Genomic DNA, 14,798 nt, shown 5'->3' with positions numbered 1-14,798 from the left:
AAAATGAGTATATTAAAGGAAATTATAGCTATATTCTCACACACCACTAATGCATTTATCTTAAACTAGAATTATGATTTTCAGTTCACTGAAGTCTCTTGTCCTGATTTCCAAGTAGTTGGATTTCACTAAAACTTCAAAAATGCATGAGGGCTTAATTCATTAAATAAGTTTAACAACCATGTGTAATTTTTGTTTATGGGTTACAGTGATTATATTTGATTGCTCCTGTCTGTTTACAGTACCACCTCCAATGTATGTTATGCTTTCCAAACATTCAAGAAAGGACAGCTCCTGCTCCTAGATAGCCCACAATCCAGATTTTGGGGGGAAAATATTTCCAAACAGTATATTGTACATACTCTCCTTCCAACGGGACTAAGAAATTAGGACTGAAAATCAATGTAAATTATCTAGAATCATTTGTATATTGAGTCTATAAAAAGAATAGTATTTAATGTACAGGTGGGTCGCTCACTTTCATGTTTGAGGATTATCAGACTTCTCAAGCAATTACATGGAATTTGTTTTTGAATAAGTTTGAATTTCAAAGCCATTTCCTGTATGATTTAAAGCCACATTTTTTCCAATGGCTATCAAATTTAAAAGCAAATGCACTTGTTTTTTTAATATCTGAAAAACTTTTGTATACATCAGGAATGGAGTAATGCCTTTATTTTTCAACAGCAGGTTTTTTTTCTCCCTTCTCTGCTCCATTTTCTAGGATCTTTGCATCTTGCCCTCATTTATTTCCCTTCTTTATGCCATTTGAGGCAGGGTACAATCCAGTCAAGTCCTAGTCAAACTTTTTTGAACCAGTGATGTTTCAAACTAATGTGCCATTGAGCAGCATTCACCTTTCAAGCTGTTGTTAGATAAATCATTTACTGTGATCTTTGTTTTCTTCTGTTTTACTTTTCTGTCAGCTAATCATTTACTGCGGTACTCTTTTCCCCTTTGTAGAAAAAGCAAGCCGTTTTAATAAACAGCATTTCCATTCCATCAGTGCTTTTGGCATGAGTTTGGGAGATGAAAAGTCAGATGGTTCTGAGACAAACCCTACCCTTTCTTACTGCAGTGAGGTAACAAGGCCATCTGATGAAGGAGGTATCCATGGAATCCCACTATTTTTTTCCACTAATAACATTGTCACATTGTGTTCAACTCTCACAGGCCAAAATTAACTCAGCCAATCTTATTTATGCATAAAACATTAGACCCGTGTGAGCTTTTGAAATACTTGCACTGAACTTAGTCCATTGGGAGGCACAAGAAGCTTTTCAAGCTTCCATACTTATTTGCATGCCATCTTTCTATTCCCCATCTCATCACCTTTGGGAATTGAACTGTAATAATCTGAAAGCTTGAATAACTGCCATTTTCAATAATGAAATGAAGACTCCTTTTGTTCTAACAAAACTCACCAATCTGGTTTTCTTTTCCTTTCAAAGACATAATGGGAGTGCACAGTGTAAATGAGAAAATATGCAATTTAACTAAGCAATTTGAACCTATATGTGATTTCCAGTGAACAAATCAATCTTATAGTAGCAGTTAAAGGGGCAAAAAGGCCATTTCTCACTATTAACATAGAAAATATCTGTATGTGCTAGACATCTTTTCTGATACCTTGAAAGAAAAAGATGCATCAAGAAGAAAGACTGATACCTTTCTTAGATAAACTTTCCTGGGCTCTCATATGCTATAGACCTGAAAACAAGGTATTCAGAAAACACATTTAGAAATTAAGATTATAATCTGATTTTTTTCCCAGTGTAGTGTGTGTCATTAGAATTTTGTGCAAAAGTTGTTTTCATTATGATAAACTCATATCACAAATATAAATACCTCTGCTAATGAATCTTGTAGTCTACAGGGTTGTAAAATAAATAGATCTGTGAGAATGATTTTTTGATCTTTAAAAAGTTAAAAGTGAAATTTCTGTATTAGTGTGACTTTCTGTTCTATTAAGCCTCTTCTCCCTCACACACACGGCCCCATCAAACAAAACCTAGTCCCATCCCTTTGCATTCAGACCTTAGGGGTGATTCCTCTGACTGCATGGTTGAACTCCTCCAAGCTTGCATCTAGTCTTTGTTTTGAGTACCTGTAGGATCCCTCATTGTTCCACCTGTCTAAATCACAAAGGAGCTTAATTGCTTGTTCTGTTTGTCTTGAATGAAAGGCTGCTGTTACATCCACCAGCTTCAGTGAAGTTTCACTCAATCACCAGTGTAACAATATATTGGGTTTATACAGTCTGGAACAGAAAATCAGTCTGAGAAGAAAAAACGTTTTGTTGGAGTCAAAAGAATTCTTTCTACCCAATCCTGATCCACCTACCACGTCCTTCATATAGTGATTCTCCGGGACCTCTTTGATTGGAAATCTTAGAGGGATACCAGGATCACTACTCTTCTTGCCAGTTATAATTCAAATATTTGTTGAGCTTTCCTGTAAGGCTACGTCTATATTGGCAAGATTTTGCGCAAATACTCTTTAATGCAAGAGTTTTTGCATTAGATTATTTGAGTAAGAGAGCGTCTACACTGGCATGTGCCTTTGTGCAAAAGATGTGCTTTTGTGCAAGAGCATCCATGCCTGTGTAGATACTCTCTTGCTCAAGAAAGCTCCGATGGCCATTTTAAACATCGGGCTTTCTTGCGCAAGAAATTCATGATGCCTGTCTACACTGGCCTCTTGCACACGAACAGTTGCGCAAAAGGGCTTATCCATGAACGGGAGCGTCAGAGTATTTGCACAAGAAGCACTGATTTTATACATTAGAATTTCAGTGTTCTTGCGCAAATACTCACAGCCAGTGTAGACAGGTGGCAAGATTTTGCGCAAAAGCAACCACTTTTGCGCAAAATCTTGCCAATGTAGACACAGCCTAAGTGTTTGGGAACTTCCCTCTTCATAAGAGAGTGCAGGGGCCATTCTGCATTCTTTGGGGTCCTCAGTACACATTTTCCTCCTCGGTGTACTGAGAAGAGATTTTAGGTGGATTACCTTTTCTGATTGTTGTGGTTGCTGTGGATATCAGTTGTCTTCACTGGTATATGACCTTTCTTTTTGGTTGGGTTTTAAGGCTGTTATATTTGGAAAAGTGTCTGGGTTTCTTTGTCACAGGAAGGGGCATGTTGCAACTTTTGCAAAGGCATCTTTAAACTGTGGCTAAATCTGAGAGAAGGATCAATTCAGCAAGTTGATGCATGTAGATGGACTGCCAACGTTTGGCCAAAAGAGATTCCAGCTTTCTCTACATAGGAAGACCATGCTGGCTTGTGGTCTGAGCCAGCATTCTGTATCTGGGTGGGCATGAGGCAATATAATGGGTGATATTTTCAAGAACACTTAAGGGACATAGATGCTTCAGGTCCATTTTCAAAGGTGATTTAGGCTCCTAAGTCACATTCAGAAGTGGAACGTAGGCACTTCCATAAGTGTTACTTTGTGGCTATGAATTAGAATAGATTCAAAGAGTGAATTGAGGTAGTGAGCAGCCTAACTGGTTGCGGCCATCATTTGCTACAATAACTGCACAGCGTCTGTACACCCCTCTATCAGAATATAAGGGCTGTAAAGACTGTAAATGAACTGCAAGGTTCCAGGAGGAAGTTCCCACTACATTGCCATCTTTTGTAAGTCCTGGCATAAGGGAATTGTGGAAGTGGGACTGAGGTAATCAGAAAGTGGAGTAGCGAAAATGGTCTCACGTCAGCCCATAGGCAACCTGGGATAATAACTTACATTTTAGCAACTACCACAGCCCAGAGTATGAGAGGAACAAAGATACCTTCTACTACCGTGGTCACCAACCGGTAGATCGTGATCTACCGGTCAATCTCAGGGGCTCTAAGAGTCGCTCTTGAACCCTCTCTGAACTGCGCGCTTGCGCAGTACATTTAAATTTGATTTCCTCATTTGAGGAGCAGCTACTCACCGAGCAACAACACAGATGAGTAGCTGCGTGGAATGGTGGGAGCTGGGAGGTCGGGAGGGCTGAAGCACCCTGGCCAGCTGGCTGTGGCTTTCAGCTGAAAGAGGCTGCCCCATGCTCCAGCTGATCGGGCGGCTTCTCTGCGCCTGCCCACGTGGAGTGTGGGGCACGCTGGCTGAGCGCCATGGCCAGCTGGCCATGGCGCTCTGCCAGGGTGTACCACGCTCCATGGGCAGGCACAGAGGAGAAGCTGCCTGATCAGCTGGAGCACGGTTCAGCCTCCTCTGGGCTGGACACCAGCCAGCTGGCCAGGCAGCTTCCCCTCTGCACAAGCCCACGAGGAGCATGGTGCACCTTGGCTGAGCGCCATGGCCAGCTGGCCAGGCAGCTGCTTCTCTTTGCTCCAGCCCAGCTGCCTTGCACTCAGCCCAGGGAGGCTGCACCTAGCTCCAGCTGTGCTGGAGCAAGCTTCCCGGGCTGAGCGCAGGGCAGCCGGCTGGAGCGAAGAGAAGCGGCTTCTTTTCACTCCAGCCCAGCTGCCCTGCGCTCAGCCTGGAGGGAGTGCGGGACAGAGGCTTTCCTCTGTGGCTGGTGTAGGGAACTCCCTGCCCCCAACCTTGTTCCCTCTCCCCTGTCCCAAACCTGTCCCCCGCCCTCTGCCCCCGTGTTCCCTCTCCCTTGCCCCCCGCCCCGCTGCAGAAACCTGCTCTCCCTCTGCAGAAACCAGTTCCCTCTGGCACCCTGTCCCCTACTGCAGAAACCTGTCCTCCTGCCTTCCCCACTACAGAAACCTGTCCCTCTGCTCCCCTCTGCAGAAACCTGCCACCCCCAGCACCCTGTCCCCTGCTTCAGAAACCTGTCCTTCTGGCACCCTGCCCCCTCTCCCCTGCCCCCACTGGCACCCTGTTCTCTGCCCCACAACCGACTAGCACCCCTCCCCAGTACTGTGTCCTCTGCTCCCAAATGACTTTTCTATGGGTCAGAGACCCCTGACTCAAGGCAGGTTCCCTGCTATTCTCATAAATAAAGACAATGCAGAAACGTTTTGTGTTTGACATAGTATTTTATTTAAAAATGAAGTCTGGCCAACAAACCCCCAATTGGGGCCAAGCCCCCATCTGGCCACAACCACTCCTGCATTCCCCCTTCCCCAGACCCTAGATCTGAGCCTCTCAAACACTGGAACCCCCTGCCCTGAGCCCCTCACATACCCCAACCCAAATTCCTGCACCCTCACATCCACAAGCCTGTGGCTTGCTTAGAACCCCAACACTTCCTGGCCTGGAGCCCCCTCCCCGAGACAGTGTTCCCTTCTCCACCTCCTACTGCATCCAGATTTCTTCCCAGAGCTTACAACTCTCACCTCTTCCCACACCCAAATCCCTCATTCATACCCCAGTGACTACACATCCTGTCTCAACCCAGCGAGGGTCCGGCTAGACTGCAGGAGTTTTTCAGGATTCTGGAGATATCCCAGAAAAACTCTTCTGCATCCAGGGTTGCATTTGTTCTTCTGCTTTTTTAGTGGAAGAGCAAACATGCTCTTTCGGTAACTCCTATATTCCTCTTTCCACAAGGAATAAGGGGGCTTCCAAAAGAAGGTTTTTTTTTCTGACATTTGGTCCATTCTAGACAGGCCAAATGTTGGAAAAACCTCTTCCTACAGAAGAATTTTTTTTAAAAAAAGCAGCAGTATAAGAATTGGGGATAGCAGGTGATGGAGAGGAGGAGAATAGAAAGGGCCGGGCTTCAAGGAAGGGGCTTGGTCTGTCATTTAAAAAGTGATCTTGGGTGTAAAAAGGTTGGAGACCACTGTTCTACTACTTTTGACTCCATTAATTATTGCTTCATTTTTTAATCTCCTTGTAAGGTGAATTTAAGGTTGCAGGCATGTGTCAGTAATGTATGTGTGTGTTTCCCTTTAAATCCATTAGTTATAGTAAAGAAACAAAATATTACCCAGGAAATTCTGAATTTGATTAAAATTACAAGTAACCTTAATATTTTAGAGTATGGAAGTTCAGAGTTGAAGTAGGGAGACTATAGTTACTCTCCCTTATGAGATTCTACCCCACCCCAGCACTTGGAACATACTGAGCATTAGGACAAATTATTAGTAACACCTGCCCCCCGCCCTCAATCCAGGCTTTTTCATGGTGGGGCAGAAAATGACCAGGGAAGTAGGGATGTAAGGACTAGTCGAGTAGTTGACTACTCAATAAACTTAGGCTTTTCAGGTAGTTGAGTCATTACTTGACTTGTCACTTCCGCCCCTTGCTGTGTCTAGTAGATGCAGCAAGGAGGGGAAGCAGGATCTGGTGCTGGTGGGAGCAGGCTAAAAAGAGGGGAGAGGATGCAGAGGCACAGTGGGGGATCTCTGGTAGCTCTTACTACATTTAAAAAGCAGAGCTGCAATGAACCTCCTTATCAACTAATAGAGTAGTTGATGGAAATTCCATTGACTGCTCAGTTAGCTTACTGTTTAACATCTCTACATGGAAGCCTATGGGATAATAGTGCAGAGTGATAGTATGATGGCCAGCTATCAGGACATGTACAGTTTTAATAGTTTTGTTGCTACTATGGTGATACCATTATTTTAATCACTTCCATTTTGTATCACCCTTTTGTGTCTCTGAGCTTGAAATCGGAGAGTCTGCTTGTCTTATGTTAAATATCAGAAAATCCAAGATTCTAGCATTGAAATTCATTGCTACTACCTCTTATTCAGTTCTTGTTTCATTCAGTTTGGGCATCCACGTTTTGTTTTCATTATTGTTCAGAGAGTTTTTTCCTCAAGGTTTTTTCCTTTTATTGTAGTTATCAAAGTCTTTTATGGGCATTTCCTTGCATCTTGTTTTAAACTCGAAATGTTTTCATTTCACTTTCCAGTTTTGTTTTGCTTATTTCAGTTTTTATTTTAATTATTTTCCAATTTACTGTATCTCAGTGGCACTTTCATTTCAACACTAATTTTTGTTCTTATATACTGACTTTTTTATTTAAATCAGAAGGATTTTTTAAAAGCTATCCTCAGTTTTGTTTTGATTCCGAAGGTGGTTCTTTAAAATGATCATAGTTGTTACCTGATATTCGGATTCATTTAATTAAGGCCACTTTCTAAATCCATGATATGCTCATTTCTTGACTACCGCATATAGTTCTGGTCACCACATCTCAAAAAATATATATTAGAATTGGAAAAAGTACAGAGAAGGGCAACAGAAATTATTAGGGATACAGAACAGTTTTCATATGAGGAAAGATTAAAAACATCGGGACTGTTCATTTTAGAAAAGAAACTTCTCAGAGGGGATATGGTGACTATACAGAAAATCATGAATGGTGTGGAGCAGTGGTTCCCAATCTTTTTGATACTGGGGACCACAAAACCTATTCACAAGCTTTTGGAGGACCGTAAAATGTATTTGCATATTTGCATATCAATAAAGAAAATGATGAATATGCAACTAAATTGTGTCGCTGGCCCTACCTGTCTGGAGGGTTGTTCCAACCTCCCTCCCCCCTTCCTGGCCCCAATCCCGGCTGCTTTATCAGCTGGCACCAGCTCCCCCGGCTGAGTCCGGCGCTAGGTATCCTGTGTCGGTGCGCACGGCGCCCGGCCTTCTCCCTGGGTCCTAGCGCCCGCCAGATCTAACCCCGCTGCCCAGGACCATGCCCGGCAGAGATGCCACGGCGGTGGGCTTTCTCCCAAGAGGGCCATGCCGCCACGCTCGACAGTGCAGGGTGCTGCTACCCCAACACACAAATTAATAAGATTGTGCGTGATAATTTTTCTAAGGACCGGTATTTTTTTTCTAGCAGTACTGGACCGTGGACCACACTTTGGGAAATGCTGGTGTGGAGGAAGAGAACAAGAAAGTTTTATTTACCCCCTTCTCACAGGACAAGAACCAGGGGTCACACAATTAAATTAATAGGATGCAGGTTTAAAGCAAATATCACAGAACACAGCCTGTGGAATTCATTGACAGAGAATGTTGTGAAGGCAAAAAGCCTAATTGGATTAAAAAAAATCTGTCATGTTCATGGACAATAGGTCCATCAACGTCTGTTAACTAAGTCAGTCATGGATGTAAGTAACCCCATGCTCTGTGAGATAGCCCAAGCCTGTGAGAACCAGAAGGTGGAATTGGACTCCAGATAATGAATCTCTCAGTATTTGCCCTGTTTTATTCATTCCCTCTGAAGCATCTGGCACTGGTCACCAGGTCTGGCCTTAGGAAAAACAGCATCCTGGGAAAACTTCTGTTTTGGCATCCCTGCCCCCCATTACCCTTGGCCCCCATTGGCTCCCCAACCCCTGCATTCCTGTCCTGTGCCCCCTTTGCCATTAACCCATGCCCCCTTCTGCATCCTACCCCTCTTGCACCCTAACTCCTACGTGGTGCCTCCGGTATCCCTAACCCCTGCATTTTGCCTCCTTCACCCCAACCTCTTCACAGTGCCACCTTCATCCCTAATCCCTGCATTTGTCTCCTACCTGTGCCCCCAACCCCAGCCTTGTGCTGCCTGTGTGCCTACCCCGCAGGGCCTCCTGCCCAGGATCTCCCACCCCATTATGCCCAGCAATCTCCTTCCCCGGTGGTCCCTCATCCAGTGATCTCCACCACAGATCTTTGTGCCCAGGGCTCTCACACCCACAACCGCCCATACTGTCCAGCACTCCTCTTTCACCCCCCCCCCCAACTCTCCAGAGACCCATATTCAACACATTAAAAATTCTATGCAAGTTTTATTTGTCAATAAATAAATGTAGAGGCTGCAGCATGGCAGTGCCAAGCATAGGCCACTGGCTGCATAGAGATGGGCGATCACACTGCAGCCTTCCCATCCCCGACCCAGCTAGCAAGGGAACTTGGCAGTGAGATGCTTCTGTGTATGTTTGAAGGTGGCAGGGAAATGTTTCACATGATAGTTGGGATGTCAGTCCTGATCCAAAATCCAGGCCACTGCCTGCAACGGCTGTCAGCCATCACAGGGGCCTTTCAGTTCTCCCTTTCATTCTCCCTAAAATAGAGAGAGTGTTTCTGTCTCAGCCTGGAAAGTGAAGAGGTGCTTGGAATGTGCAGTTTCTATTCAGGAAAGAATCCTTTTTTCCCCTCCCCTGATTCATACACCTAGTTGCCACCCAGGGCTCATTAGGACTGTACTGGGTATAACACAGCCCAGATTCAATAATGCTTCAACAAAGCCACCCAAGCCTCATTTGAACAGTGGTCTCTCTTGTTTGGGGTTTTTAAAGGTCTTTCCCTGGGGTGAGGAAGAATGTGCTGCATTCTTGAAAGGACTTTTAAAATCCCACTCCACCCTGCATTATTTAGAATTCTCTCCCATTCCAAATGCTACCTGCTAGGGAGATAGACCTGGAGATACTTGGATCCACAAGAAAAAAATCTTGCCCCTTTTCCCTCAATAAATGTTTTCAACTACTCCAGGCTTATCAAGAGCAAGTCCATCTTCTTCCCCAACTAAGCGGTCTCTCCCTCCCTTGCATTCTGCCACTCTGATTGCTGCTTTTCTGCATGGGTACATCCCCACCCTTTTTGTTTTGGTGTCACTTTTCCTGTTGACACAGGCATGTTATTAATCATGGGTAGGATCTTATTTTATTTCCTTTAACTTTTCCTCCTCCCCAGCCAGGTGGTGTATGTACCTCTCTGCTGCTGAAGGGTGGAGAGAAAAATCTCTAATGGGGATCCTTGACATCTGGACTTACACTTCATAGCAAAGGGAGGCAGAATTTAAAGGAGACTAAAAAGATTGCAGGAAGTTGCTGGCAGGGCAGGGCAGGGCAGGGCAGATGGGCAGAAGAGGAGAGAGATGCAGGAGGCCCTAGCATATTTGTTCACTACTGACTCACTGAGCCAGACAACAAACCGCACCCCTTGCTCTGTTCCCCTTCCCTTCCCCCGCCCCCCCCCCCCCCGGCCTCGGCCGCCTGTTTCCTCCCAATCACTGGAGTCCGGTGCCCAGCTCTAACCTGTGAACTTGGCTCCCACACTTTCTCAGCCTCCAGGTATATCCCCCTCTGTTTCCAGCCTTCACTGGCCCCACCTGGCAGCCTGGCTCCTGCTCTCTCACATGCAAAGCTCCTGACTCTGGCCAGTCCTTTGGGGCCCTGCCCCTGCCAGAAACTGAGCAGCACAGGCAGGGAGGGACTGACTCCATGCAGCTCCATTCTCACCAGGAATGGGGGCTGGATGGAGCTGTAGCCCGCACCCAGCTGGCTGAGGGGCAAGAGGGCAGAGGGAGGGGGTGGGGAGAAGCCTACTGGCCACCTGAAGCTCAAGAAAGGGACCAGAGAGGGGTCTGCATTGCAGCCAATGAAGGGAAGTCCAGACCTCTTGTGGCATCCCCCTGGATCCATTCCCTGTCCCTAGGGCCAGCCCTGCTAGAAGACAGGATACAGGATTCAATGGGCCATTGGTCTGACCCAGTTTGGACATTCTTATATTAATACATTTTGTCCTAATATATTTTAGTTAAACTCTTCCTGGTTGGTGTCCTCCCACTGTTATCCTAACATTCATTCAATCTTTTTATTTCCCGTATGCCTGTCAGGTTTTCATTGTCATGTTCATACACATTGTCCATTCCCCCTCCCTCAACACGCACTCACGCTCTTCTCTAACTGTCTGCAGCCTGAGCCTGAATCTAGTTTTTTTTTATTTTAAATTTTCTTTTCATTTGTGGGAAGGAGGAAGGTAATAAAGAATGTGTCAAATCCTGTCTGCTATTTGGATAAAATGGTTGGACCCAGTATTGTTACATATTGGGAAAAAATTAGGTAGGTTGAGATTTTAGTTATTTCTAACTCAGCATCCAACAAAAAGCAAAGACAGCTTAGTGGCCCAAAAAAGCTTAGGTCAGGACATGCAGGTGAACGAAACACTAATTCTAAGATGAGTTTTAAACAGGAGGCACACATTTGTTACCATTTAATTTTAATGGGAATGCCAAAAATTTTAGGTCCAGTGCTGTGTCAAATGACCTCCTGCCAAATAATATTCAGCATTGAGCCCTTCAACCTCACTCTGTGATTCAGCCAACTCCAAATCCTTTCATTCTCTCACTGCAAAGGGGTGTGAGGGTTCACATGCTGTGTTCCTCAGTCTGTAAAGATTTAATGTTTACTCTTCTGCATCCAGACTACCAACGTCCACCAGCCATCTCCTGGGATTCTCAGTCATGTTCATCCCAAAATTGGTTATTCCTTGGTATCTTGGAAACAACAAACTATACCTCTGTAAGAGGGCAGAGAAGGGGCAGCAACTACACAACAGTGAGTCTCATGACACAAACAAATGACATATAATAAAGAAGATGAAGGGATTGGAGGGATAATCAGCCATTCCTTTCTCCTTGCCTGCCTACCTAATAGGCATCATGGTGAGGCAGAGCCATCTCTCCTCCTTTACTGCTCCCCATCTCCTTCCAGACATGATCTCAATATATGTTTTGAATGCGGATGAGACTCTAGCACAGCTTAGCCTACAGTTTTTGTTTCCCACTCATCTTCTCCCAGGACTCCAGAGCTTTCTATCCAATACCCCGTAAGATGTGAATGCATTGCAGGTTGGTAGGGAGATATAGCATTGAGCGTGGATGTGTAAGGTTAATTTAGTTGCAAACAGCTGCTCAACTACTGTAGCCTACTTGCCATGACCAGTCCTATTGTTTCTTAGACATCTTCGATATTAGGAAAAACTATTGGAGGTGGTGAAGTACTGGAATCGGTTACCTAGGGAGGTGGTAAAGCCCTGGCTGGGATGATTTAGTTGGGGTTGGTCCTGCCTTGGGCAGAGGGTTGGACTAGATGACCCTCCTGAGGTCTCTTCCAACCCTCTGATTCTATATGTTTTTGGATAGTCACACAGAATACAAAACACACTCAGACCTACAGTATGTCATACAAATAAAGTAACAAAGGACCGTTTTTACTGGAGGAAAGAAAGATTCCCTTAGCTTTCATACTTATCAGGCACCTTCTTTGAGCTGAGACAAAGAACAATCCCTGGGGCATGTCTACATAAAATAGTCTCTCCTGAAAGAGGGCACATTTTAATTTGTACCGCCGAGCTATTTTGTATAATAGTGGAATTCATTTAGAGTGAGCTCCTTTTCTCCTATTCATAATAGGCCAACAATCACTATAATTAGAATTGTAGTTTGAATACTGCAATGCTTTGAATGAATATGGGCCTCTTGTTCTACCATATTTCACTGCCAACAAAATGTCACTGTATACCATTTCATGGTAGCTGCTTCCCTCTACATTAGCCCTGAAGTTAATATGTAAAACATTCATCATGAAGAAGGAAACTTCTCTAGACCAACACAGAGATAACTGCATATGTAGCCAAAATGATGCACACGTAAGGCCTTCTCCGGACTAAAAAAGTCACTGCCTTTTGGTTTCTGGAAGCCCCAGAAAGCTTAGGAGTGCTGTTACACTCTGGTTTAGCCTGATCCGGAGATAGCCAGTGCAATAGAAGAGAGAGAATTCACTTAAGGGAGGATTTGTAGAGTTGCTCCCTGTTCTATTCGTCTCTCTTCCCACTTTTTGTACCTTATAGACTCCCTATATTAGGATTGTGGTAACCCTCTTATGTGGCTTCAGTACCAAGGAAGAGGGCTAGTAAAAGAGTCTGAGCCACCTCCAAGATGCAGAAAACCCAACCAATGCTCTCTGTGTGCACACGTGCATGCGTGCGCGCGCACACACAATGTCTAGACTACATGCCTCTGCCAACAGAGGCATGTAAAATAGGCTACCCAGCATAGTCAATAAAGTGGCGATTGAAATATTAAAATAAAAATGGCCGCCGCGCTGTGCTGGCTCAGCTGATCGTCAGCACAGTGTGTGAATCAAGACATGGATCAGTCGACAAGAGACACCTTTGTCGACCGCTCCTGTAAACCTCATTTTACGAGAAATAAGGGAGCGGTCGACAAAGGCTTACCTCTTTGACCGATCCGCGTCTTGACTCGCGCTGTGCCAATGATCAGCTGAGCCGGCACAGCACAGTGGCCATTTTTATTTTAATGAAGCTGGGGATATTTAAATCCCCGCTTCATTGACTGTCGGGTAGCCTATTTTACATGTCTCTGTTGGCAGAGGCAGATAGTCTAGACATACCCAGAGTGAACAAAAATGCTCCTTGTGCCAACTGTTGCTATTTTCTTATTAAAATGTTTTGGAGAAATATATACACACAACACACACACAGGATATGTAGTTTCCTGTTATTTTATCACTTTTCTTATCCTAACATAGTGCCAAAGACTGGACTACATGGAGTGAATTATAGAGCGCACTAACATGTTCGAAGTCCTAAAAAAAATATAGATGCATTAAATCTTGTGACAAGCAATGCAGTACCAAAACCAGCCAGCCTAGTTGAGTATAGAAAAGGGGGGGTTTCTCACTTGTGGTCAAGGCAAAAAATATCAGGAAGTGCTGCCATCATTCATAGTGCTGGACCATGAAAGTTGCTAGACCAAAGGTTTTCCATCGCAAAGATACTTAAGACTGACCGTGTAAAAAGACAATAGCTTCTTTACTATTTATTCTTCTGAGTCATATGTACACCTCTTTTTCCCATCATCATTTTTAATTTATTTCTGAAGTGTTTTTCTTTTAGACTATAAAGAATCTTGTAAATTTAATCCCTGCACCAACATTGCCAGCCTGAAAAAGAATTGTGAGAAAAATGTCTCTTTTCCGGCAAAAATAACCACGTTAAAGCTTTCCTTTCTTTCTATGGGTATGTCTACGCTACCCCGCTAGTTCGAACTAGCGGGGTAATGTAGGCATACCGCAATTGCAAATGAAGCCTGGGATTTGAATTTCACGGGCTTCATTTGCATAAGCGGGGCGCCGCCATTTTTAAATCCCCGCTCGTTCGAACCCTGTGCCGCGCGGCTACACGCGGCACTAACTAGGTAGTTCGAACTAGGCTTCCTAGTTCAAACTACCATTACTCCTCGTGGAATGAGGAGTAATGGTAGTTCGAACTAGGAAGCCTAGTTCGAACTACCTAGTTCATGCCGCGTGTAGCCGCGTGGCACGGGGTTCGAACGAGCGGGGATTTAAAAATGGCGGCGCCCCGCTTATGCAAATGAAGCCCGGGAAATTCAAATCCCGGGCTTCATTTGCAATTGCGGTATGCCTACATTACCCCGCTAGTTCGAACTAGCGGGGTAGTGTAGACATACCCTATGTCAGTACTCATATGATTTTTCTGTTTTAAGTGAGCATGATAGTGTGAGTAGTAGAAAGAAATCAAAATAATCAGTACATCTGATTTAAATTTGTTGAAACGATTTTTAAGTGACTGAAGTAGTAAAATAAATTCTTTGATGTGGGTAAAATGTACAGAAATAGAATGATTATCTGTTCTACATTAGTTGTTACCACAGTTCTTTCAATATTGTGCTTGCATTAAACATTAGATGAACTTTTACCCTCCTGGAAAATGGGATCCCTGCAATAAGAATGTGCTTTTTTTGACAAACTGATTTTTGACTGGATCAATGCATTTCCCTTTAAATATGGTTTACTTGCACAAAAATGCCCTGTTTTTAATTTCTCCACAAAGAAAATGAAAGTGCTTGTATAGGGACCATGACCTAGTTCTTACTCCTTTGAAGATGTTGAATGCAAGGAGTGGTGGTTTTTCAATTCAGCTACAGCCTTACCTCTCACATGGACTCCTAGGAAATATTCAAGCTGAAGTCATTTCTATATTTGAAATAAAACCAAGTATATCACAGGCAGTTCAAACAAGTCTTTTATATATCTTCAGTGGAGTGTGTGCAATCATTGGAG

At 44.1% G+C, this 14,798-nt stretch overlaps 1 protein-coding gene across 4 annotated transcripts in view; it reads left to right on the top strand.

Annotated features, from left to right (window-relative positions):
- The window catches only part of NEBL (nebulette), a 418,429-nt gene that overhangs the window by 380,869 nt on the left and 22,762 nt on the right, over positions 1–14,798 (top strand). For 3 of the 4 annotated variants that reach the window (XM_089776726.1, XM_089776727.1, XM_089776728.1), the window contains one exon: positions 964–1,107. The exons of the other annotated variant lie outside the window; for it this stretch is intronic. In XM_089776726.1, coding sequence (XP_089632852.1) covers positions 964–1,107 — 144 coding nt within the window. The remainder of the gene's footprint in view (positions 1–963; positions 1,108–14,798) is intronic. 4 annotated transcript variants of the gene reach the window in all.

This window comes from Pelodiscus sinensis, chromosome 2, assembly GCF_052426305.1.
Source record: "Pelodiscus sinensis isolate ZL-2025 chromosome 2, ASM5242630v1, whole genome shotgun sequence".
NCBI lineage: Eukaryota > Metazoa > Chordata > Testudines > Trionychidae > Pelodiscus > Pelodiscus sinensis.
Note: the sequence above shows the minus strand (reverse complement) of the source record. Positions and strands in the feature narration are given on the sequence as shown.